This window comes from Rhea pennata, chromosome 2 (genome assembly GCF_028389875.1).
Source record: "Rhea pennata isolate bPtePen1 chromosome 2, bPtePen1.pri, whole genome shotgun sequence".
Taxonomy (NCBI): Eukaryota; Metazoa; Chordata; class Aves; order Rheiformes; family Rheidae; genus Rhea; species Rhea pennata.
The window spans coordinates 135,134,772-135,158,544 of NC_084664.1; the positions used below are offsets into that span (position 1 = coordinate 135,134,772).

Below are 23,773 nucleotides of genomic sequence, written 5' to 3' on the forward strand. Positions count from 1 at the left end.
ACCTGACCTCCACCTAAAGGTTGTTCTTTCCATTTGTGCCTTGTAAAACAGATATCCTGTCCTATGCAAGATGTTAAGAGAAACAGATTCCTTCCATCTTAATATTTAAACAAACAAAACAGAGTAACAAACAGCATATGATTCACAGTGCAGTCTACTAGAGCCCTGCTTATAGATTTTAATGTATCCAAATGAGAGTGAGTATAAAGCTTCAAAAGACTGCTAGCTCCTCTGGAAGACTGAAAAGAAACTTATCATATGATATTCCAGAATAAACCTCCAAAAGCAAACAAAAACCTAGTTTTTGAAACCACAAAACAACTTCTTTGAAAAATAATTGTTGAGTATACTTTGGTTGCCTTATGAGGTTGACACTTTTGAGTTTCAGACCCCTGGGTCCACAAGCACTAACCTCAGATGTGTGTCAGACAAACTTGAGTTAAAGAAAATGAACGCCAGAGGAAATGGTTAAGTATCTTACATTCACATTGTCAAAATGAAAGGGTATTCTGATGTGGAAGAAGAATGAAATGAAAGTTCCTAAGAAGCTGACAGGAGTCAATTTAACCTGGAATCAGACATAAATAATTTTCTGCTTCAGTAGGAAGAGTTTTCATAACAGAGATATTTATGATACAGCCATCAACAGAAGTAATCAGAAGCTGTCTTGGAGAATGGATTCCACAGTGGTGGATTACTTCTTTCCCATTAGGGACTCCTGCATAGCAGTTAGAATATCCATTAATTCTAGTACAACAAGTGCTTGAGAACTGGGAGTTGTCATTTGCCAGTATGGGTCAAGCTACAGCCATATCCTGGCCAACAGAGAGCAGCAAACTTTGGCATGCAAGCTCATTTGATCCATGCAGTGTACATTGGTCTGAACCTCATTGATTTGAACTGTTTGATTTTTGGCTTGCAATTTGTCTTGAAGAGATCAAAAAAGTCTGTTTTTACTTGAGAAGAATCAAAGTGTTTTTTTTTTTTTTTTTTTTTTTTTTTTAAATCTGATAACTGTAAAAATTTATGAAAGACCACAAACCAAAGCAGACCACGTGCTTCCTTGGTAAAAGCTAAAGTTTCACAGTAGTGGGAATTTATACTGCAGTATACTAAAGACCTAAAGTTGTAGGGACTGAGTAGTCCTTCCATGCCAGGTACAAAGATGAGAACATCTTTGAAATTAGCAAATCAAAAAATTGTGGCTAGCAATCCACATGTGTGTTTCACTGACACTCTAGACAATTCTGATCATGCTTCCAAATCTGTAATATATAGTCAGTATATATTCTTTTAATTAGGGAATTTGCAAGCGAAGCATCAAACTTCTAGGTTCTTTCTGCACTATGGCACCACGGTGTTCCCACACATCATGCTTGGTTGTTATCACTGAGTAATGAATATCTTAAATGCTCACTAAACTATCTTGCCAGTATCTTCACTTCTGATTTTAAGGCTCTTTTCTTAATTCTCGTACATGTGTAGCACATCCCATCATGTGAAGGTATTGCATGGCTGTTTCAAGTCTTCCAGTAGACAACCATAAATCTCCTTTTCATCTTTGCAGGAGCTCTTTCCAGTGTTTTCTTGTAGCTGGTTTGGATGATTTATTCTTTTATATCCAGATGTCCAGTAAAACATTAATTGACTAGAGGAGCAAGCAACATTGAGAAACTTAAAAAGTAGGAGGAGAAACTCTTTAATGCTGTGTTGGTTTGGCAAATTATCCTTTTCTTCATAATGAAAGCAAGTGAGTTCTGAAGAAATCTAGGTTCATAAAGTTTTTTGAAGCAAGCCACGTTGATATTAATAAACTTGTTTTGAGTCACCTAAGGCTTGGTATGCTCCCCAAAAGCAGCATTTTTATTTCTGGACTGCTAAGCTTATAGGGATGGAGAAATACAAATATTCTGTTAATAATAATAGAGGAATCCCTGGCAAGCTCTGATCATTTAGAAGGTGAAAATATCTCTGCAGATACTTCCAGTGTTAGAGATTCAGTGGTCAGTGTGCCTTTGCTAAACTGTTTTTCATATGATTGATAACTGTTTCTGCTCTGAAGTATAGTCTTCTCCTTTCAATCTATAACATATTTCTCAGATTGAGAGCAGCAGAGTATTTATAGCTGTTCCAGGAATAGGGCCTCAAAGAATGTCAGACTTATCCTCTTCTGAATCCTGTTCGCCACTTCTCTGCTGCCTTGTTTGGATGCTGTGAAATAAGAAATCGTAGGCTCTGGTCCATCACAGTATCCTGCTACATTTCTTTGTTACTCTGGTGATAAACTAAAATCATAGGTTGTGGGAAGCCAGTTAATATTTGTAAACACTAATTAGCAAAGCAGAGCAGTGATTTGTCTAGAATCTTACTATAGTTTTAAGAATGGTACTGGATGCCAAAAAGGAGTTGAAGATGGAGAGAGAGAAGTTGCATAATATGTAACAGTATATTTCTGGATATAAAATAACTGTCAGTACTCTGGTGCATGTAATCTTGAGTTCTCTGACAAATACCTCACAATCCAGAGAGTGATGACAGTGCAAGAGACTTTCATAACTGTATGTACTTAAACACTCAGCGAAAAATAGTGTGTAATAGCAGCGTGACTCAAACCAAGTACTTTTTTTTTCATTGCCCAGAAATGTAAAATGTCAAACAGTGCACCTCCCTGACAACGTATGAAAATAGTAATAATATTTGTATTTATTTATTTTTAGCCAATGGTTGATTGTTAACTTGGAACCTGGAAACCTACTTTAAGGTGTTACCAGCTTCCGAAGATTGCTGTTCTGCTTCTGAAGGACAATATATAATGCACTGAAAACGATGGCACTTTTTTATCACTATTTTGAAAAAGAGGAGCTTGAATAAAATTCATATTTAAAGTATCAGATTTAAAATTCAATTATAGAGAGGTTAGAAACTGCTGTCAGGAGAAAATCCTGTGGCAACTGGAAAATCAATTTTATAAAACCTAGAGAACTGCAAGAAGAGGAGATTGATAACAGATCTCCATTTTTCAGCAGAGTGAATCAGGATTTTAGCTACAAAATAATGTTACTTCTCCAGTCAACAGCTATGATTCAGCTGTAAATCATTGTTGTGCGTTGTCATACGGTCTTATGACTTGACAACATTCTCTCTAGAAATATGAAAAGTGAGGAATAATGGAATATAATTAACACATTTTCAATTCTGATAATGCATGCAATGATACAGTAGTAAAAAATAACAACATGAGGTTTGAGTGTAAGAATTCTCAACTCTCCTGTCTTCATTTATTATTGGGCTGTGGCAGTATGACAACATGTTCTTGGAGGAAATTTGTCTTTTTTTTTCAAGACTATATTATTTCATTATATTAGGCAAAAATTATGCTAAAGTGGACTTGGAAAAAAGAAAAAACTGTGGGGATGTTATAATTATCCCTAATCTAAGTATTATAAACCCAGAAGATTCTTAGAGTTTGTGTGACTTGTTCTGTGTAGTCAGTTGATCCCGTTATTTTTTCAGACTTCTCTTGCTTTCCATTATTGCTAGTTCCTGCTGTGCTTATGTCCTGTAACATATTCAGATAATTGCAATGATGTAACCCATCCTCAGAATTGACCTTCTCTAAAATATAACAACAATCCAATGTAAAACCCATTTTATCCATCCTGATGTTAGGCATCACTTTGTATAAGATAAAAAGCTACTTATTCATATAATGTCCATGTAACTTTCAGTGGCAATGAAATAATAAATTTACATGTTTTTGACATGTCTTGTTAATATGTCGGAATTTCTTGAAAATTTCTTGTCATCCTGAATGGATGACGTCAGGTGTTCCGCAGCTACTTCTCAGAATTAGAGAGACTTTTTTTCAGCAAATTTTTTCTGTCTCTCTCAAATTTATACTGAAGTTTACATCAGTTGAGGCATTCTCTGAAATTTTCTTATCCGATAATCTTAGCTTACTTTTCCTAGTTGGATAATAACACTTTTTCTGTGTAGAGCATCATCTGCTGCAGGATTATTAGGACGTCAGCTGTAATGAGCTGCTTCTTCTGAGCAAGATGAAATTATATAGTGTATTTTGAAGTACACATTTCAGCAATCAATGGCATAGTCATGTTTTTTCTGTGCAAGGACCTTAGGAAATTTACATCAAGGAAAGAAAAGTAAATCCACTAAACTGAATTAAGTCCAATGTACTTCTGTATGGCAACATGAATATGTTTTGTGTGCTGGCTTTGAATTTGCATCTTTTGTTTAGCTTTTTTTAAAGCCACATTCAGTTCAGGAATTTCCTGAAATGAAAATAGTTGGTATATGAGAAAATATCAGTAGGAAATATCATATATACTTACCCTGTTCTTCCTCTGCATCCTCATATGTCTACTGCTGGATACCAGGAAGTTCAGTATAGCTGTTCTTGTGTTAAAATAACCTCTTCTAGATGTGCCTTAGGGCTATATATTTTAATTTCCTTTATAAAAACAAAAATATCCTTCACTTCAAAGATTTGCTTGAATGGTATACTAAGGTTGAGTTTCAAAACAGTTCCACTGTTAGTGGAGTATTTAGTGATATCTTTTGTAATAAGTATCCTCTGTTGAATTTTAAAATAGTTTATAGCAAATTTTTTCGAGTCTTAAATACTTAGTATTATATCAACATATTTCATAATCTCATTGAGTATTCATAGTGTCACTCAGCTACTCACGTTTTATTATGCTAATTATCTTTTTAACAGAATATGAAACATGTACTCAAGATATCTTGGAACTACAATGGCATTTTGATTGTAAAAGCTGTCAGCTACAACAGGTAGAAAATCAAGTACTTAAGATAGAAACAGTCAACAAAAAGATTCAAGAGGAAATAGACTTCATGAAGAAACACAGCCCTCTGCTGGAAGAAAAGCTGAACCTAGAAGGTGAAGCTATGAAGGATGTGTTACTGGCTTATGAAAAGGTAAGTAGAAAAAATATGAAGATGCTTTTATTAGAATCTTTCCACTAAGTAGGTGCCGGCAATCTTTTCATAGGACCGAAGTCTGTTTTAAATACTGTACACAGAGACTGTGAACTGTGTGCCTCCTCTGTTATATACACGAGCTCAGTGCAGAAAGAACCTGGGGAAGATAATGCTATTGATTTTTAATGAATGTCTCCTATGCACGTATAGTATGCAATTCTAACTTTGTTGGTTGATTCTGTTTGGGGTTTTTCATGGGAATGGTAAAAAACATTTATCTGTTTTGTGCATGAATTGTTCTCAGATTTCTCTGTGGGATATGGAGATGTTAGAGCTTTTCAAAGAAAAAGTTATTAAGATTTAATTATTTTTCAAGTGCTGGTGTACATTTTTTTTCCTAATTTATTTGTTGAAATAATTAATGCCTAATGTGGAAAATATCAAACTGAACAATCAAGGTGTAACAAAGCTGGAGGGTAAGCCATTTAAAACTGATGTCTAAAAAGGAGAGTTAGTGAGTAACTTGAAATACAGATTTAACTACCAATTGTTATGTTTTCAATATATTTTCTATAGTAACTTTTGATTACAAATCTGGAGGTGAATCTCTCTTTCAAGATGGGTTATTTATAATCTCTCCTAGAAAATACTTTATGTTCATGAATGATTCTTAATAATCATTGTTGATTTTAGCTGGTTTTATTTTTAACTTTTCATTTTGAGTAGTCAACATCTATATGTCAAAATATTTTTAAAATCAGAAAGAAGTAATTGCATATTAAATCACATAAATAATAAAAGAATTGTAAATTAGTACATTGATTCACTTTTTTCTTAGTTTAGTATCAACAGATCATGATACAGTATGTTTGAATTACAGCTTGCATATTATTTTCTTTTATAAGTCTGGAAATAATTTTCTACACACCAAAAGCTGTATATGGTTGTGAGCTGTGAGACAGTTCATAGTTAAAAATTAGCATGTTGTTCTATCAGTGTTACAGGATATTTTCAAAATATTGGTTAATTAAAAGTCAGACTGTCTGATTTTGGTTTTTATTGTTTTTGTTGATACCTTAGGATATATTATATGCACTCAAAATGCTGAGATGTTCCATAATGCAATTCAGGAAACAGACTTCAAAATTATTTTTTGAAAAGCTAGTTAAAAAACCCCTTTTTCATTGTTTTTCTTTCCAAGAAGTTACACTACATATCATAAGAACATAATTCAGTGTTACTGTAAGTCATTTATATATTTCATCTCAATAAAACTTCTAATTATTAAATAAAATATTTACAGTTTTTATTGTGTTAGAATGTATGTGCTGCTTGTTTCTCAGTTTTTGTTGCTTTTTTCCTTCTGTAACCTTAAAAAAAATGCAGTTGCCATTTTTTCTTTGTAATTAAAACAATTATTTAATTTTGAATCTCTAGCTTTTAATATCCAGAGAACCAGATTGAGCAGTTAAGTAACTGTTAGATTATAATAATGGTTTTATATCATGTTAATTGCTGATATTTGTGGTTATAATTTCAAAAGCAGAGGCAGTAGGCCTGTGCATAACTCCATTTGGAAGTTAATAGGAACAGAGCAATTCAGTGCTATTTATATGATTGAAAATTGCCTTCATTGTTTGTATTGTCTCAGGTGCTTTTTTTTTTTTTTTTTTAATATATATCCGTGACTGTGTGGTTTGCATATCCTCTAGGAAACCTTTAAGTAATGATTCTGTCAGACTGCTGAGTGAACCTTCTTTCCACATTATTTCTGTCTTTCTGCTCCAGAGGTCACTGTCTTCCCATGGAAGTAGCCACCTTTTCCCAATAACTTCTGAGTTTTGTAATAGAATGAAAGCCTTCTTACTAACGCTGACTTCATGATGTCATGAATTTTTACAGGACATTGTCTTTTACCAGAATTGTATCTGTTAGAGATTGTGCATTATTTGTTGTTATGTTGTTAGATATCACAAAGTGCTGCTTAAAGGTTCACACTTCAAAATTGCAAAGAGTCAGACAAATACAAAAATTATTTTTGTATTTTGAACATTATATATGATTTTTCTTAAAAACATCTTTCAGAAAACTTTTTTTTTTTTCCTTAGGCATCAAAAATATACAGTGATGTTCACTGCGAACTTGTGGAAATCCAAAAGACAATGAAAAGAATTGATGAAGAAGCTGAAAAAGAGATAAAATCTATGTCTCAGAAAATTAAATATGCTGAAATGGTGTTTAGTCAATACAAGTAAGAGCTATTCAAAATGGTATTAAAATATTCTGGTAGTTTTTAACAGTCACAAACAAAGCATAGAAAATTTGCATTTAGAAAACACTTTATATTCTGATTTTGTAAAGTTAAAGAATATAGGAAGGGATAGTGTCACACAAATAGCATGTTCCTTAGGATGCCATTTTTACCTTATTTTATTTAGTTATATATGAATTTTTGATTCATAGATTTCCTTTGATTGATAGAACATTTTGCAGTCATTCTTATTGACTGCACAAATTACTTTCCTCAAACATCATCATTTACTATAGTATCATAGTTACTATTATAACTTAATTTTCAACTTGCTTGTTAACCAGAATAATTCTAGCCAACAGCACAAACATTTGAACTTGCTAAATTTCACGTCCATATTTTGTTTTTTTAACCAAAAAGCAAGGTTACTAGAATTTTATTGGATTGTAAGGTAGCTTCTGTATAACAGCAGACTTATATTGCAGTTTCCTCATTGACTACTGTGGTCAGGTTATCAACCCTTGAATTATCAAGCAGAAGTATATTGACGAAAGAACACCGATCATTGACTAGTGATCTCCTCTGTCCGTTGCTGAATATGCGGACCGAGAGAGTCAGAACCTACAACAACTGTGGCAATGAACAAAAATACCAAGTATTTTTATGTTTGATAGGAAGTTGTACTCAACTTTGCTCCGTATGGCTGATTGCTAGGCTTTATTTGGTGAAATCCCAAGAGACATAGTGGCTGCTTTTCCCTTGAAGAGAGGAAAGTTTACAGGCATAATTGAAAGAGACTGGTAAATTGTCAAGGTTGCCCTTGCTGGCAACAACGGATGTTTCCATACAGCAGCCATGCAACAGCAGCTGTACTTCAAAGACCAGGTATTTCAAAAGCTGTGCATAGTAATTACATTTTTTGGTAAGCAATCAAATTTCGTCCATGCTATTCATTCAGAACTACCTCATGTTCCCTAGGAATTTGTATCTGTCCATTATTTAGGCTGTGCTATGTAAAGCCTGAGTTGAGACAGCACATATTATTTCACTAATTCCAGACAGCTGATGTCAGAAAGCACCTGACATACAACAGAAGGTGTAAATGTCTTGCTTGTTGGCACTTCTCTCCAGACAGCAAAATTAATGTAATTTTAATGTGATTGTTGAGATGTACGCAAGTTTCTTTAACCTCCCAGGCAGCAGAGCCACTGCCAGGGACTGTTCCATATAGTTCCCATTCCCTGTTTCTTTTCAAGGGTCATTCTCTTTACCATTTGTTTTAGTGTTGGCATCATTCGTTTACCCAGGAACAATAAAGGAGCAACTGCAGAGCAGAAGGGAAGATGCTTCTAGTCACAGTATTTATTCATTTTTAAAAAAGAAAGGATATGCCTTTTTATCTAAATGGTAGCTTTAGAAGCTTGTCTTTTTATCAAAAGATACATACACCATTTCAAGTTAATGCATTTCTTCTGTGATAATTCTCTCTCTTAAAATTTAAGACACTGTGGCATTTTTACTGCAGGATGTCCGTTGCCATACATTGATCCACTCAGCTCATAGGAAGTACTGCAGGCACAATATGCCTTGTGATCATTTCTAGAGGAGGGTTATGGTCATTGGACTGTCAGTGGAAATTAGATTATTTGCAGAGTTCCTGTCAGTAGTGTCAAAGTCTCAAATAGAGGGGTAATCCGTGCCTCTGGGTGTTACTTGAACTCTATGATAGTTTCTCTCTGTGCTTCTAAATATGACTGAAATACAAGAATTACTCTTCACACCATCACAGATTTAATATTTGTAAGAGCTGTTAGTGATTTCTGGTCAGCTAAAGTCTATTTGTGAAAGAGGATTGTCATCTGTACATATCTAGGGATCCTGTGTTGTGTATTAATGCATCTTTGCCAAGAAACTTCAGAAATCATGTTATTAATAGAAGTAAACTTTGATTTTTTTTTGTGTGTGTTATGGGCCAATAGCAATGTTCCAGACTTTCTAAAAAGACACAAAATAAGCATTTATGAATGGCTTGTAGACCAGCCCTGTATTCTGTCGATTAAAGACGTTTTATAGGCTTGTCTACTGTGGGGGCCAACAGCAAATGGTCAGATAAGCAAGTAGTTGTGAGAGCTTAAGGCACTGCCAGTTATGTTTTTATATGATATACCAAATAGGGATAATTTATTATTATTATTATTATTTGTATGTGAACTGCTTTAGTTATCTATGATAAAACAGTGGATTCAATAGAATTTGAGAATAAGGTATTTTGGTCACCTTCATGAAGGGCCTTCTTTCAAAGGGGCATAAAAAAGAGATTGTAAGTGTTTCCTGTTGGTTTTAGATTTTTTTCTCCTTCCTTTATTCTAGAAATAATTGCATAAAAGTTTGATTATTTTGCATATCTTTTATGGTGCTTAGTAAACCATGGTAAAGAGTTGCACGTGATTAAAATAATGGGAGTTGAATCGTTTCAAGTTTCTTTAGATTATAAAATGTTAGCAACTTTATTTCAAAAACTGATTTGCACCCAGGAACTTGAAACACCTCTTTTAGTCCTGCAGCAGGAGTACCTATTGCCTGACTCAGAAACTTGTAAGATCCTAGAACCTCGATTGCTATTAAGCCTGCAACACAAAATATCCTTTACTTTTGTGAAACAGTGTGCTCTTACTTATATACTTATTTGGGGGTAGATAGCCAACCTCAGGAAATTATTACTTTGTCTAATATGACTGTTGGTTTGATGTGCCCTCCAGGGAAAACTGTCCTTGCCATTTAACTACAGTGGGAACCTTACACATACTTGAAAAAAGGAAGGTTCTTTATATGCAATGATCCTGTTTCTTTTGCAACCGTTGTCGATTTCAGGGCCACTGGCACTAAACTGCAAGGAAATTAAAGAAGAATCATAGCTCTTCCTATCATATGCTTATAATTTAACATGGGAGCAGGAGACATCCCAGATCATATACTTTTACGCAAATGTCACTGCTGCTTGAGAAGTTCCAGTCTTACTCTTCTAAGTCCCTATACACTTATGAGGTCCAAACTGTCTGTATTATCAGTAAGAACTAGTCAGTGTGAGATAAGAAACTATATTTTTCAGAAAGATAGCTAGCTTAACAGTACTAGGGAAACAAGCCTCTGGCTGACTTGTTTCCTGTTTCAGCATGTTTGTGTTTTTCTTTTTCTTTTTTTGAGCCCTACTTTTCCTCTTTCTTGGTCTTACTTTGCTTGAATTCAAGATAATTTTGGTGCTATATTCTTTTCACCATTATATTATTGGTATTTTATGTTATTTAAAATGTTATTATATTTCTCATCAGGTCAAAAATATTCATATAAAACATATTTATGATTAGTTAGCTAAAGCTTAACCTTTTTCATTTCAGACCCTGGTTTTCAACCTGCAAAGAATAATAATATGTGAATATTAAAATTAAAGACAAAAAATGTTAAAAATATTTTAATATACAAAGCCTAAGACCAGATTTTTGAAATGTCAACATTTGCTAAAGGCTAGAGTGACTTGTGAAAGTCGCCATGTGATTTTCCAATTAAAGTCATCATACTTGTCTTAATGGAAGAATATGTGAAGAGTTGGAGGTAATCATTATTTTTGAGAAATGTGAGCCTGTGTATGCCTTCATAATGTTTGGAATTTTAGTTGTAGCTTAAATATATTTATAGAGATGATATGATCATCATTAGCTCTTGCTTGGATTCCAGTTGAGAGAAATGAGGCTGCACAGACCCTCATTCTGTACCCATAAAGCTCATTGCAGACCTTCCTGTTGATTTTAATTAAGGGAAAAATCAGATCCTATGTATGAAATAGTCTTAAAATATAGTATGATTTAGTGCTATGTATTCAGATTTTCTGCAAATCAGTTCAGTGTTTCAGTTACCCACTTAGTGTTCTGTCTTGTTCTTAGCTTGTCTAAATTACTAGCTACTGGCAAGAATTGTTAGCAGTGGTTATATTGATGCATTATTGGAGCTGATTTTACTATGTAAAAACAGGATAAACAATGTTAAGATATATGATTTTGCTTTTCTTTTTTAAAAATGATTTTGACTATACCAGTACATACCTACTTTTAAACTATATTCCCCATCAATTCATATTTACTAAGTGTAATCAACAGCAATTTGTTACCCTCCTCGTGTATGCAAATTGCTGTAGTTTGAGAGTCTAAGCTCTGTAAGATGTGCAAGATTATAAATACTACTGTGTATTATGAATCTCCTTGACTAACCTGTATCTGTGACTGTTTTTTTTTACATTGTTCCCTCTTACCTTTTTTAAGGGCAACTTTCATTATTTTCAGTGTGGTTTCATAAGACTTTTCCTATATCTTGTGACCTGTCCATGATGTTTTTGACTCCTTTTCATTTGTGATACACTTTTCTGAAATGTGCTGAAAAGCAATCAGAGAGTATTCCACGTGAAGCCATACCAATTACTTTAGTAATTGTAAAGTAAGGATATCTTATTTTTTTATTATGATGTTTTTCATCTAGTTTATTTATTCTAACACTTCCTTAGCTTCTTTAATTGTGTTAAGTGTTGAGTAGAATTTCTAAGTATTTTGTGAAAATATGGAGATGTCTTTCTCAATTTGATAAAGTTAATGAAGAATTTTAAGGTGTACTGACTGCTTAATCTTTTTTTCTCTAGTGTATATTTCTTTGGAGTACTAAATGTAATATGCTGTTGTATTCTACATTTATTTAGTTTGCCTTGAAAATTTTCTCAAATTCCTTACAGTTCTTCTAGGTCTTGACTGCTCTAAATAGTGTTGAATGCAGACCTTCACTAATCCTTCCCCTTTCCAATCGTAAACAAATACATTGAGGCAACAGATATGGGATATTTAATAACGTATTATCAAGTTATTCTTTCAAAGAAAATCGAAAATCTTCATCTTGTGCTTTCTCATTAGTATTAAAATTCTTTATCTCACTGTATGACTATGTCACTTTTAATAGTCTTTTATGTGGGATTTTGTTTAGTATTCTTTAGAATTCTATCGTCGTGTCACACCTAGCAGCCTGATCAGTTTTTCAGTTTTGTTTTGGTAGTCTTGGTGAAAGTCTAGACTCTGAGTTTGTTTTAAGTGCAAGAAAAAAATGGAGGTGTTTGTCCAGATCATCAGTTACTGGCTGATTACCACTTTTCAGTTTCCGTGTAACAAGCGTTTGTTCTATGATGCATTAAAATTGCGTTATAAGAACTCTGTGTCCCTTTGAAACTAGTCATAATGTAAACAACATCCCAGTGACAGTGGCAATAGGTACCTAATTCTGGAAATTCATCATCTGTTAAAAGAAACATACCATGTTTCATGTAGTTAAGGTAGTTCCTATTCATACCACATGACAGTGATATAGACTGTTGTGAATCTTGCAACCTGCTTTGTTTACATGGATGTAAGCTAAATTAAAAATGTTAATGATAGCACTGCTTTTAAGAGGATCCACATTTACAGGAAAAAAATAGAGTAGAAGACTTCGTTCTGTCCCTAAGTGATGAAATTGTTTTTTTGTATCTTGTAGATGTTTTTTCTTGTAGCCTTTTGCTAGAATGGTAAGTCAGGTCATACTTAAATTACAGAGGAAGTAGACCCTTCAGTTCTGTGTACTCACAGCCCTTTAGTTGTCGTATGAGGAGGGCTAGGATAATATGTTAATAGCTATGAGAAAGACAAATTTGCTGTGGCACAGACTTCATGTACTGTTCTTCAGTGGATTCTCTCTTCTGTATGTTTAGTACGATCAGTGAGGGAATGAAGAATGCTGCATGAAACTCAAAATACTGATGCTGGAGTACATCACACAGTCTGCTATTCTTACACATATTTTTCAAGGCTAGTAGTATTAAGTTTTTTTTGATGTTGTACTCACAAAAGTTGTGGCCAATGGGTAGTATGAGAAGAAAATTGCACTCTGTGACATGACTCTGTTACACGTGTCATTTATTGTTATAAATGAATAAATGTTTTCTAATTAAAGCCTTATATTTTCCCTAAGCTATTTTAATATGTAGGGATGATGCTATAGGAGACTTTTTAAAGCTTTTGTATCTCATGTGGAGCAGATAAGAAAAATAAAAGTCTTTTTTTTTTAAAAAAAAAAGTGAAAGTGTGAATTACTGCATTATACATGGTACTCTCTTTCAGTGTTTGCACACAGATTCCCATATACTGTATCTGTTACGTATTTCATTTTATTATTTTTAGAATAAACTGAAGTGTTATTGACATGTTTATTTCATGGATGGTGGGACCTAAGAGAGTAGAGAGGGTGTTAGAAGTATTAGGTTTCATGCTCATAATATACATTCTGTGACATTTGAAATGTGACTTCTTTGCAAAATAAGTCTTTACTTCATCACTAGCTGGAAGCATTGGAAGCAAATAAAGGAAGAGTGTCAAGCAATCTTGAAGGAATGGTTCTTGAATTACTCATGAAATCTTCTCTTCATTGCTATTTTCTGTTGGTTTACTGTGTTTAAGTATGCAGCACCTGGCCATGTTTTTTATTGGATGTAATGCAGTAAATGTCTTTAAAACATAACTACTGTTTGTCTTAGTTCTGCTGTGGTGGATTTATTTTGCCACTTAAGGCAGCTTGGGAAATACGTTACTGACTGAGGTGGTTCTCTGGGGTGCATGGGGGAGATTCCTCTTTTCTACATCCTGAATCAATAATAAAAATAATGGACAAGCACCAGTAGTCATTGTAAATTTTAACCTGATCTCCCTCTATTTCTTTTGCCTTTCACCAAATTCATTCTCCTACACAGCTGTAAGAAAAAGCCTGTGTATAGCCTGTAATGATACTAAGTGTATCATGAGTGTTTTTCTTGCTGCTGTTTTAGTTATTGTTATCTCTTTCCATAATTATGAGCTGATTTCCTTTTGATAATACAATGTCCACTGATAAACCTGTAATTCAGAGTGTAAGTAAGGTCTTTATCCCCTTGCCTATTATATGCAAATTCGTTTTTACATGAGGAATTAGTGTCTAACTGCATAATGGCACCAAATATACAAGTTACATGACTATATATATATATATATATATATATATAAATTTTCTTCCCAAATGACATTTGTTCACAAAACGACAGTGCACCAGAAGAGATGAAGCAGGCTCTGAACTATATTTAACCACTAGTAGAGGAAGCTGTCTGTTTTGTTTATTTATTAATGTGGGATAGGAAACAAAGTCTGCTTAACTACACTGATAGCAGTTCATAGGTCCAATTAAAAGTTGTAATTTTGACAGTCTGTTTAAGTGCAAGTGAACTGGCAGTATGAATAGTTTTGATGTCTGGCTGAAATTGTATGAACCTGCTGGGGTAGATATTTTGAAATTATTTCACGCGTACCTGTACAAGAAACGTAGTCACCATAGAGAATCAAAAAAAATCTTCACTAATTCAGATCTACTTTACATTTTCCTTTATGGATAGGGACTACCTTGGAATATTTCCAAAGAGATGGATTCACTTTGTGTGTATTTCTATTAGGAGTGAGTTAAAGCATTCTGAATTCACTTGGACCAAATACTGTAAAAAGTTAAAAGAAGCAGAGGAGAAGATTATAAAGGATGAAGAACACCTTGAAGAGTTAGTGAAGCAAAAAGCAGATATCCAGGAAGATGCAAAATCTTGGAACAGCAAAGTGAGTGTTGAATATTTATAAACACGCAAGTAAATGAGTATCTTTTATTGAAAAGTACAAGAATGCCTGAATATTTTATACGTTTAAAAGTTAAGGTTCTTTATAAAAGCAAAAATGTAAATACTGATTTTTAAAAAGTAATATAACTGTATAGGATTTTTGATTTTGTTTATTTTTGTGTTGTAGTATTTGTTTGAAGCTTTGTTTATCAAAAGTATCATAATCATCTTACACTCCTTTGAATGACCTATGTTTTTAGTTGTTGAATGCATATCTACTTAATATTGCTCATCTTTCTCAAATTATCTGGAAGAAAATGTGTGGGACAGTATGAGTGGATTAAGATTAATAGATTCTTTGATTCTTTGAGGGCAGTCATTTCCATCTAGGTTTGCTTGATCTGATATGGTTCAGCAAGTGCTACATGCGTATTAGTGCCAGCATAAAGAGGAGAGTGAAACATGCAACAGGGATGAGGTGGAGCACAGAGCTGCTCCTTTTGGTAACCACCTCTGCTTAGTTTATACTGAAGGTGAAAAGGAATTAGTTTTAGTACAAAGATGACCCAGCATGACCAGCTTTTTTCCAAAACATGACTAAACCTAATAATCCTTTACAAGTAACAGTGAATTTTGAGGCAGCTCAAAGTGATCTTGGAAATCTTACTGGGATAATGGAATTATTTGGAGAAAAATGGGAAAACATTGGGATTATTTTCAGTGGCTTCAGTGGGGTTTTATTTGGATCCATGTTATAGCATGTCAGTCGGCATGTACATTGTTATTTTATTATCAAGCAACAGATCTGAGAACAGAAGAAAAGTGAATTAATACTGTCTGTATTTTTTTCTGGCTTTTTTTTTCTTCTTTTGATTCATTATGTTTTTTATTTTATATATAACCCATTAGGAGAGGTTTATCACTTAGGAAATGGTACAACTTTTAACACTGTGAGGACAGTTCTGAGTTTTCTTTTTTTTTTCTTTTTTTCTTTCCCCCTTGTTACCTGGATTTGTATTACAAAAAGTATCTGTATACATTAAATCTGGTTTTTGATATCTATGGGTGTAGCTTTTCAAAGATAAGAAAACCTCTTCATAAAATTAATCTCATGCCTACCATCCTCAATTATTCTCTTGTATTCATTAATGTCTAGCAATTCAACAGAGTATATTTTTTTTTCCTTTTAACTAATGGAAGAGGATTTGAAACCTGAAGGTTCATTGGAGAATTAAGATGCATTCATTGGGTAGCCTGTGGTTAATATTCCAAGTACCGAGTGGAACCACCTCCTGTACAATGACACAGCAGAGCTAATGCTCTGTTGCTGCCACTAGCAGCAAAAAAGAGACTGGAAATTGGATAAGGCAGTACAGATCTTTTGAGGCAGAGGGTAACAAAGGAATAAATTAGAACATCTTCATATGCTGCTGTATAGTGTTACATAGAATCCACAGAAGCGGTGAGACGGATTTACATAGAAAATCAGATTTATGAACTTCTGAATGTTTGACTTTTTTTTTTTTTTTTTTTTTTTTTTTTTTTTTAACTTTTATACAAACCTACTCTTAATTATAGCTCCTGAGAACTTTTGGAAATCTTGTGAAGAAAACACAGTTTATCCCAACATTCTGTTCTTTTTGCCTCCTTACCTTTGTTCCTCAGTATACTAAATATTATTTGCTTGTGGTGTCCATGTGTCTCATTTTTTGTTGCATCCAGATCAAAGAGATAATCGGATGCTTAAAGACTTCTGAAACTTCCGTGTGAAGTTTTTACTAAATCTTGAACAAATTATTTTTTGAGTCAAAGACAGAGAATATGGTCTGTATCTAAGTTCCTCCTGACTACCTAATCTGTTCTTAAAAACTTGCTGTGTTGGAAAATGTATAGCCTGTTGAGCTGGGCTCAACTATGTTCATCATTTAAAAGAGGATGTTTATGGTCTACTTTACTCTTGAAACATGTTGTCTATTATCTTTTGCCTAATCACAGCAGGTATAAATAGTATATTATTCCTTTTCTTTCTATTATTCCTTTTGTCTCCAGCATTGCATATACCTAAAGTGTCTATGCTGTGTCATATACAGTGTTGATGCTCTGTCATCTCTGCTCTAGACAAAACAAATTCTTTCAGTCTGTTCTTATATCTTTTCAAAGGCATTGTTGGCTTATGCTCTGTTTGTAAGTCATTATAAACCCTCATACCTTATTTTGCAGAACCGCTAAGTACCTGTTATTCAACAGCTTGTTTGGAGCTTGAAAAATGTGAAAAGAAAACTGTCTTCTATATATCAAGTGCAGAGATTGGCTTTAATAGTCAAGTGATAAGTAAAATTACTTGAGATCTTTACTTTTTAACTCTGAGAATGTTAAGACTGTCTGGTCCTATTACTCATATGTGGGTTTTGATTTGGAATTCTTTGGCATGTGGAGAGGTATACCTACACTAAACTAGTTGAAAGTAAGCAAATATCAAAGAAAAGTTTTATCTAGTAAGGATTTCTTTTTCTTTTCTTCAAGATAGAAAGAAAATATGAGAGGAATTAAGAAAAACTGTAATAACACTGTCTGTGCTCTGTGATAATATTTTGTAAGGTAGTTATAAATAGGACAAGCGGTATTTCACATGTAATGATAGAAAACCCCCGAAAGCAGTCAGGCAATGTTGGAAAAAAAAAAAAAAAAAAAAAAAAGGACAATATTCATCATGCTTTGATGCATAGTCAAAGGGGGCTTTCCATGTAATGATTTTATAAGAGTCAGTATTTATGATTTGATGACATACCACTTCATACCTTACATCTACTGTGGAAGGCCACACAGTACATAAAAGATCAAGCAACAGCTCTGTGTCGTGTTTCAGAGATAACAATTAAGTCTATTACTCTGGTGGTCATTCTTCACAGACGTTCCTAGTATGTCTTTCTAAATTTCAGTTTTTAATCTGTGAAAAGCTTAGAGACTTACCTTTTTGGCAGTCTGCCTCACCTCCTTAAATGTCAAACAAATGAAGAATGGATAAGCATAGAAGATGGAGGTCATGATAACTTGTGCTTGTTTTATGCTGCATATTAAGAAGAATGCTTAATTTTTAAAATTACTAGGAAAGCTGTATTAGAAGGGATTTGGGGAAAACGTCTAGTCTAGTTTGTGCAGTATAACAGTATTTTGAGGCTATTCCTGTTAAAAATGTTTACTATAAAGCATCAAAGGAATGAGGAGCAACATTTCTGATTATTTTTTTCCTATGTACTAGTGATTGCAAAATTGGGACGTTTTGTTCATACTTAACCTGTTCATTTTTCCTGCAAATCAATTTCTTTTGTCGTCTTTTTGTCTTTTCCGTATTGTCCCTGAAGTATAGTTGATTACTGTCTGTTACATTATTTTATATATTGAAAGACTTACTAATTTGCTTTTGGGTCTCCTTTTTCTGGATTAATAAATACACCTGGTTCTTTTCAGTTTTTCCTCTTAGATCATGTTTTCTAAATCCCTTACCATCCTCCTTTCTCTGTGGACTTTCTCCAGTTGTCTTTAATTATAGAGCTCTGTAGTGGACAGTCTACTCCAGCTGAAGCTTTTCTCAATTGTCTGAGACATATGTTATACCTAATTTTTGACTGAGGGTATTACGTTATAGCTTCATATGCAGTCTATGTACTGCAGCTGTCTCTCTTGTTGTACTGCTGTTTTATCAGTTATTTCGAATTTGTGCATCACATCCTGAGTATAGCATTTCATATATTTTTGTTTAATTTCATCTTACTGATAATATATGAGATTCCAGTTTGATAAAATTATTTTGAATTTCTGTAAATTTTATGCTACTGTTAGCCTTTAATTTTTGTATCATCTGTAGATTTGGTAGTTTATTTTGTTTTTATTTTGTCATTCAAGGCTCTAATTCATAATTCAAATGGGATGCCTCTGGGGTGGTCCCACTTGAAAATTCTTCCTAGCTAACAGTGAGGAAAAAAAAATCAACCAGTTGTAATCTTCAAATCAGTGGATTTGCATCTAGTCCATACTTTTTTTAGGTTGTTTAGTAGAGTACCAGTAGAATATCCTCAAAAACCTTACTAAAATTAAAATACATCGCATCTACTGCTTCTCTTTTCACCAGATGACTTTTTCAAAGTAGATTACATTTTATTATATAGTCTTAAAATTTTCATATGTGCTTTTCTAACTTATAATTATGAACATACAAATTTTAATTAGTTAATTTGCTCCAGAATTTTTCTGAATGTCAGTTATTTTAATTAAATTTCTTACATCTTCTTTTATAAGTTTTCAGAAACAGGTGCTAAATCTACCTGTCTCCAATTCTCTTGAACATTATTCCAGAAGTTCTTAATACAATTATTAATTATAGAGATTTTATTCTAATGTCATTACTTACGTTTACCATTTAAATAAGTTGTTACGAAGAAGGTGAATTTCATTGGGCCCTGCTTACTTAAACATGTACATACTGTAAGCTATCTGTCCACTTCTGGTCTTCTCTCCCATTTCCTGTTAATGTTATGTATCTGACTATATTCTTTTGAAAACTGAAGCATATAAGACTGTGTATTTACTTCAGTATTTCCTGAAACAATCATTATGTGCCTTTACCTTTAATAATAGAAACTGTCTTGTCTTTACTTTACAAAAGATCACTTGATGCCCCAGATAGGACCTCTTGACAAAAACCTGGGGAGAGTGTGCCTCCTTGTCATTTAGCAGGTAACGAAGAATTTGTCCATCAGCTTATAGATCTCTATTCTCTTTAGTCAAGCAGCATTTCTTGAAAATATAATTTATTAGGTCCAAAACAGTTAAAATTACTGTTTTTTTCCTTTTCTAGACCTTTGATAAGGCTAGTAAAATTAAATGATCTGTAATCCTTAATGCACAAATACAAGTTTGTTTCATTTGTCTTTTATCATTAGCATAGTTGAATATCATCACATTGGAAAACACAAGCCCTAACTGACTATACGCATTCCATGGTAGTGTGCATGTCAAATGTGGGTCCAGTGTCTTAAGATGAGGGAGAAGGTCATATTTGCTTGACCAGAATTGCATGCTGGAGCTTCTTCTGCATTTTGCTCGTGCTGTTCATGTGACTTGTGGTCACACAGTTTTGGATGTGCTAAAGCACCTGCTAGTTTCTTTTTAATGTCTGCTGTTCTGAGATGGAAGCTGTGCAGTATCTACTTGCCTCTTTGTATACTGAACATATGCTAGTAGTTCGTGTTGTCAGTTAGTTGCTTGTGTTAGCCTTTTTATCAGTTGGCACAGAAGAGCTTTCTTCATCTTTTCTATTATTATTTTTTACTTTTTTAGAACTATCCTTTACTGGGAATCTAAGAATATGATAGAAACAAAAACCTTACATTAAAAACAATTCCTGTGTGAACCTTCAAAGCAGGTGATATTTAGAAAAAAGGATGTTGTTAAGTGTGTATTCTTCTTATAGGGAGACTTGTGATAAACTAGACTTAAGATTTTTTTCAAGTATTGAATCTTTCGAGTGCATAAAAGGAGCTTATAACTGGACCTGACTTTCAGTTTTAGTTTTAATATCTGTGATGGTGCTGCATGGTTGTTTCCACATGAACTTAGATTTCTGTGCAACTTACCTTGAAATTACCTCCTTTTATGTCCAGCATATCAGAGAATTTTGCAATACATAGCTTAGAAAATACAAAGTGGTTTAGTGAGTCTTTTCTTTTTGAAAAGCTGAAGATGGCCGTAACAAAGCCATCAATTTCTGAGTCTTCACATAATTAGGGAAAAGGGGTGTTTCTAATACTACCTTTAGTCCCCAACTAGTCAGGGAGGTGTAACCATACCAGGAAAATCAAGAGAATGCTAGAGAAGTACAACAGAGCTATGACGTGCTGGACAAGCAGCTAAGACAAAACCTGTATTCGTTTCTTTCTTAGCCACTGGAACCTCACAGTATCTCATGTAAATCTGCTGTTCTTCCTCAGATTGTTGTGGTAGTGTAAGAAGTTATTTGACATTTGCAGAATTCCTGTGTCTTAATTCTGTCCTGCTCTTCCCCCATGTATTGTGTATACTAACATCTTCGCCAGTCTTGATCCTGCTTGGGCATACTTGCAATCTAGACATTCTAGTTGGACCCGTAGCTCTAAGGGTATGGTTTAGGTAAGTTCTGCCAGGATAGCTGTTTTGCCTCAGCCTCTGCAGACAAAAGAGAGTGGTGATGGAAACAAAGATTGCCAAGCTTACTGTGAGCAGTGAATCCTTTATTTATCTATCCAAAACCCCTTTAGATGTTTTTCTTGCCGTGTAGGTGCTTACTTCCTTAACATCCTCATTTTCCTTAAGTTCCAATGAATGATATGCCATTGAATCTATTAATCTCTGTATTAAGTCAACAAGGATATTGTGAAGTATTGGAATATTAAGGAGAATTTTGAGGCTCAGAGGTATTCTTTTCAATCATACCATGTATGTCATATATGCATTGGCAGGGTATCAGTATATCCTTACTGAAGTCTAAAGACACTGCTTGGATACATCACAGTGGAGATGTGCATATGAATAACAGCATGAAATATCTCTAGATACTGTTCAACAGCCTTCTTTCCTCAGTGTATTTTAAATTTAATTTTTAAATATATTGTTTAATTGTTACAAATAAATAGGAGATACTTGTATAATTTAAATTTAAAATATTTTCTAGATAGAAGATTTGAATAATAAAATAGCTGCCCAAGGAAATGAGAACATAAAAATATCAGATGCATGTTCTGAAGTGATTACAGCTACTGAAAAATCAGTAAGTTTTTTTTTTATTGTTTTTATATAACTGAAGTAAGTGTTTACATCATCTGTGTTAACCTGAAGTAATTTCAGCTTACACTAGAAATGTCTTAATGTCTTAATGTTCATTAGAAATCCACCTGGGAAGGTGATCTACAGACTATAAAACAAAAGCTGCTCAATATTAGTGAAGCATTGAATGATTTGAAATGTGAAAATGAAGCACTTCAGGGAGAAAATGAAGAGTTTTTGCAAAAATCTGCAAACAGGTAATTCAAACACTGTTGAATGCCTGAAAACGTAGTTATAGAAAGCAGGTATTATTCTTTAATTGAAAGCATGCCTATAAAAGAGAACCTTGCTTTTGTTATTTTAAGTCTGTCTGTAATTTTTCAAAAATACCAAATTGCATTTGGCTGAAATTTACCATCTAACTTTTTTGACCTTCAGTTGAAAGGAACAAAACTAAAGTTCTGCTAGATATCAAGTATATGGTTTGAGAATTTAAATTTAAAGAAAGAGGAACATTGTAAAATTTTCTTTCTGTTAACAGAAAACTCTGTTTCCAAAACTTTTTGGCTAAGTGTTTTATGATATATCTGTCATACATTTTATTGATAAAGTCGTATGTATCAATATATGTATTGATGACTTACTTGTATAGGATTATATTTGTATTTTTTTCTTGTTGTAAACAAGGAATTATAGTTCTGAAATACCAGGTTCTTCTGTTTTCTTTGAATTCTTATAAGCCATTATGGGCCCAGTTTTTTGTAGCTCCTTAATTTAGTAGTTCCAAATAAATGTGCTTTAAATTTTATTTTACATAATGGTCTCAGAGTATTTACAAGCTAACAGGAAATAAAGTAAAATGTAAGTTCCTTTTTTCTTTGGACATTATATGTATACTGGTTTTAGATATCTGACAATTTATCTTCTTTCCAGTAACTTCATTGTCTGGTTTCAGCAAAATCAGTTGAAGAGTAAAGTTCTTAAAAGTAATTAGATTCTTACAGCTTTTTGTAAAAAAAATGATGATTTAATTGAGAGAGATCCTATCAGTATTACCACTGGTTACAACATGAAAACATTCCCTACTAGATCCCCAAAATATCATACAAGTGATGTGGGAAAAGGGAGGGGATAAAAAGATGCAAGAAAAAGAGAAGAGGAGGTATGTGCACTCTCCTTGTTAATGGTTAGGTTAATGCCCTAAGTTAAAGCTCACACCCTACATACCAAAGAAAAATAAACCATGTGACACTAATGGGGAAGGAACCAGGTTTCATGAGTTTTTGATTTTCATGGAGCTGCTTTTTAGGATTATTAGAACACTATTTTTTTGATGGATTAAAACTATTTTATTTCTTCATAGTTGTAAGACAATGAATAAAGATCTTGCCCTTGTTTGAAGTATTAACTGGTAGGCTGAAAGAAGAGACACAAGTTTTTAAGAACATGTACAGGCAAATGTGGAGCATTAGAGGGAGTGGAATCTTTGGAAAACTGATTTGGGAAGCGTCATTAGCTGAGATCAACTTTTACACTGAAGGTTTACAAGCATCCCAGAAAAGACTGGACCAGTTCATGAGAGAAATCCTTTGAGCATTATTTATTTCAAATATAGTCAGTCTTATTGTGAGGCTTTGAAAGAACTTCCTGAGTTCTTTCACATGTTCAGGAGTTCAAGAAGTGTATTTGAAAGTTCAGATCCAAGACCCAGAGAATGGTTATGACATGTTGCTGGTAGCGGAGGATTCCAGGACCTCAGTCTTTTTATATCTTCAAAGAATGATTTGAAGACATTGAATCTCTTGCCTTACATTAGAAATATTTTGCATGTCATTAGTAATTCTTGTGTATTAATTTGAGACTCAGAGCCCATGATAGCCTCTCACAGCCTTTATTTCAAAACATATTCATGCTTTATTTTCCTTTTTGAGTGTGCTCTGATTTCTGTGTGGCCTTTTGTATTTTGGAAGGATTGCTGTATTTTGTGAAATTGCTATATCCCATGAGAATATAGTTCTTAATACATTGTCTCAAGTTAGTTTAAGAGTTGGAGTGTTTCTTTTGATTAA

General features: G+C 33.5%; 1 protein-coding gene across 1 annotated transcript in view; it reads left to right on the forward strand.

The window, feature by feature from the left end:
- The window catches only part of CCDC178 (coiled-coil domain containing 178), a 221,866-nt gene that overhangs the window by 43,947 nt on the left and 154,146 nt on the right, over positions 1-23,773 (forward strand). The window contains exons 7-11 of the mRNA XM_062568544.1: positions 4,739-4,959; positions 7,071-7,213; positions 14,754-14,907; positions 21,613-21,708; positions 21,825-21,961. Coding sequence (XP_062424528.1) covers positions 4,739-4,959; positions 7,071-7,213; positions 14,754-14,907; positions 21,613-21,708; positions 21,825-21,961 — 751 coding nt within the window. The remainder of the gene's footprint in view (positions 1-4,738; positions 4,960-7,070; positions 7,214-14,753; positions 14,908-21,612; positions 21,709-21,824; positions 21,962-23,773) is intronic.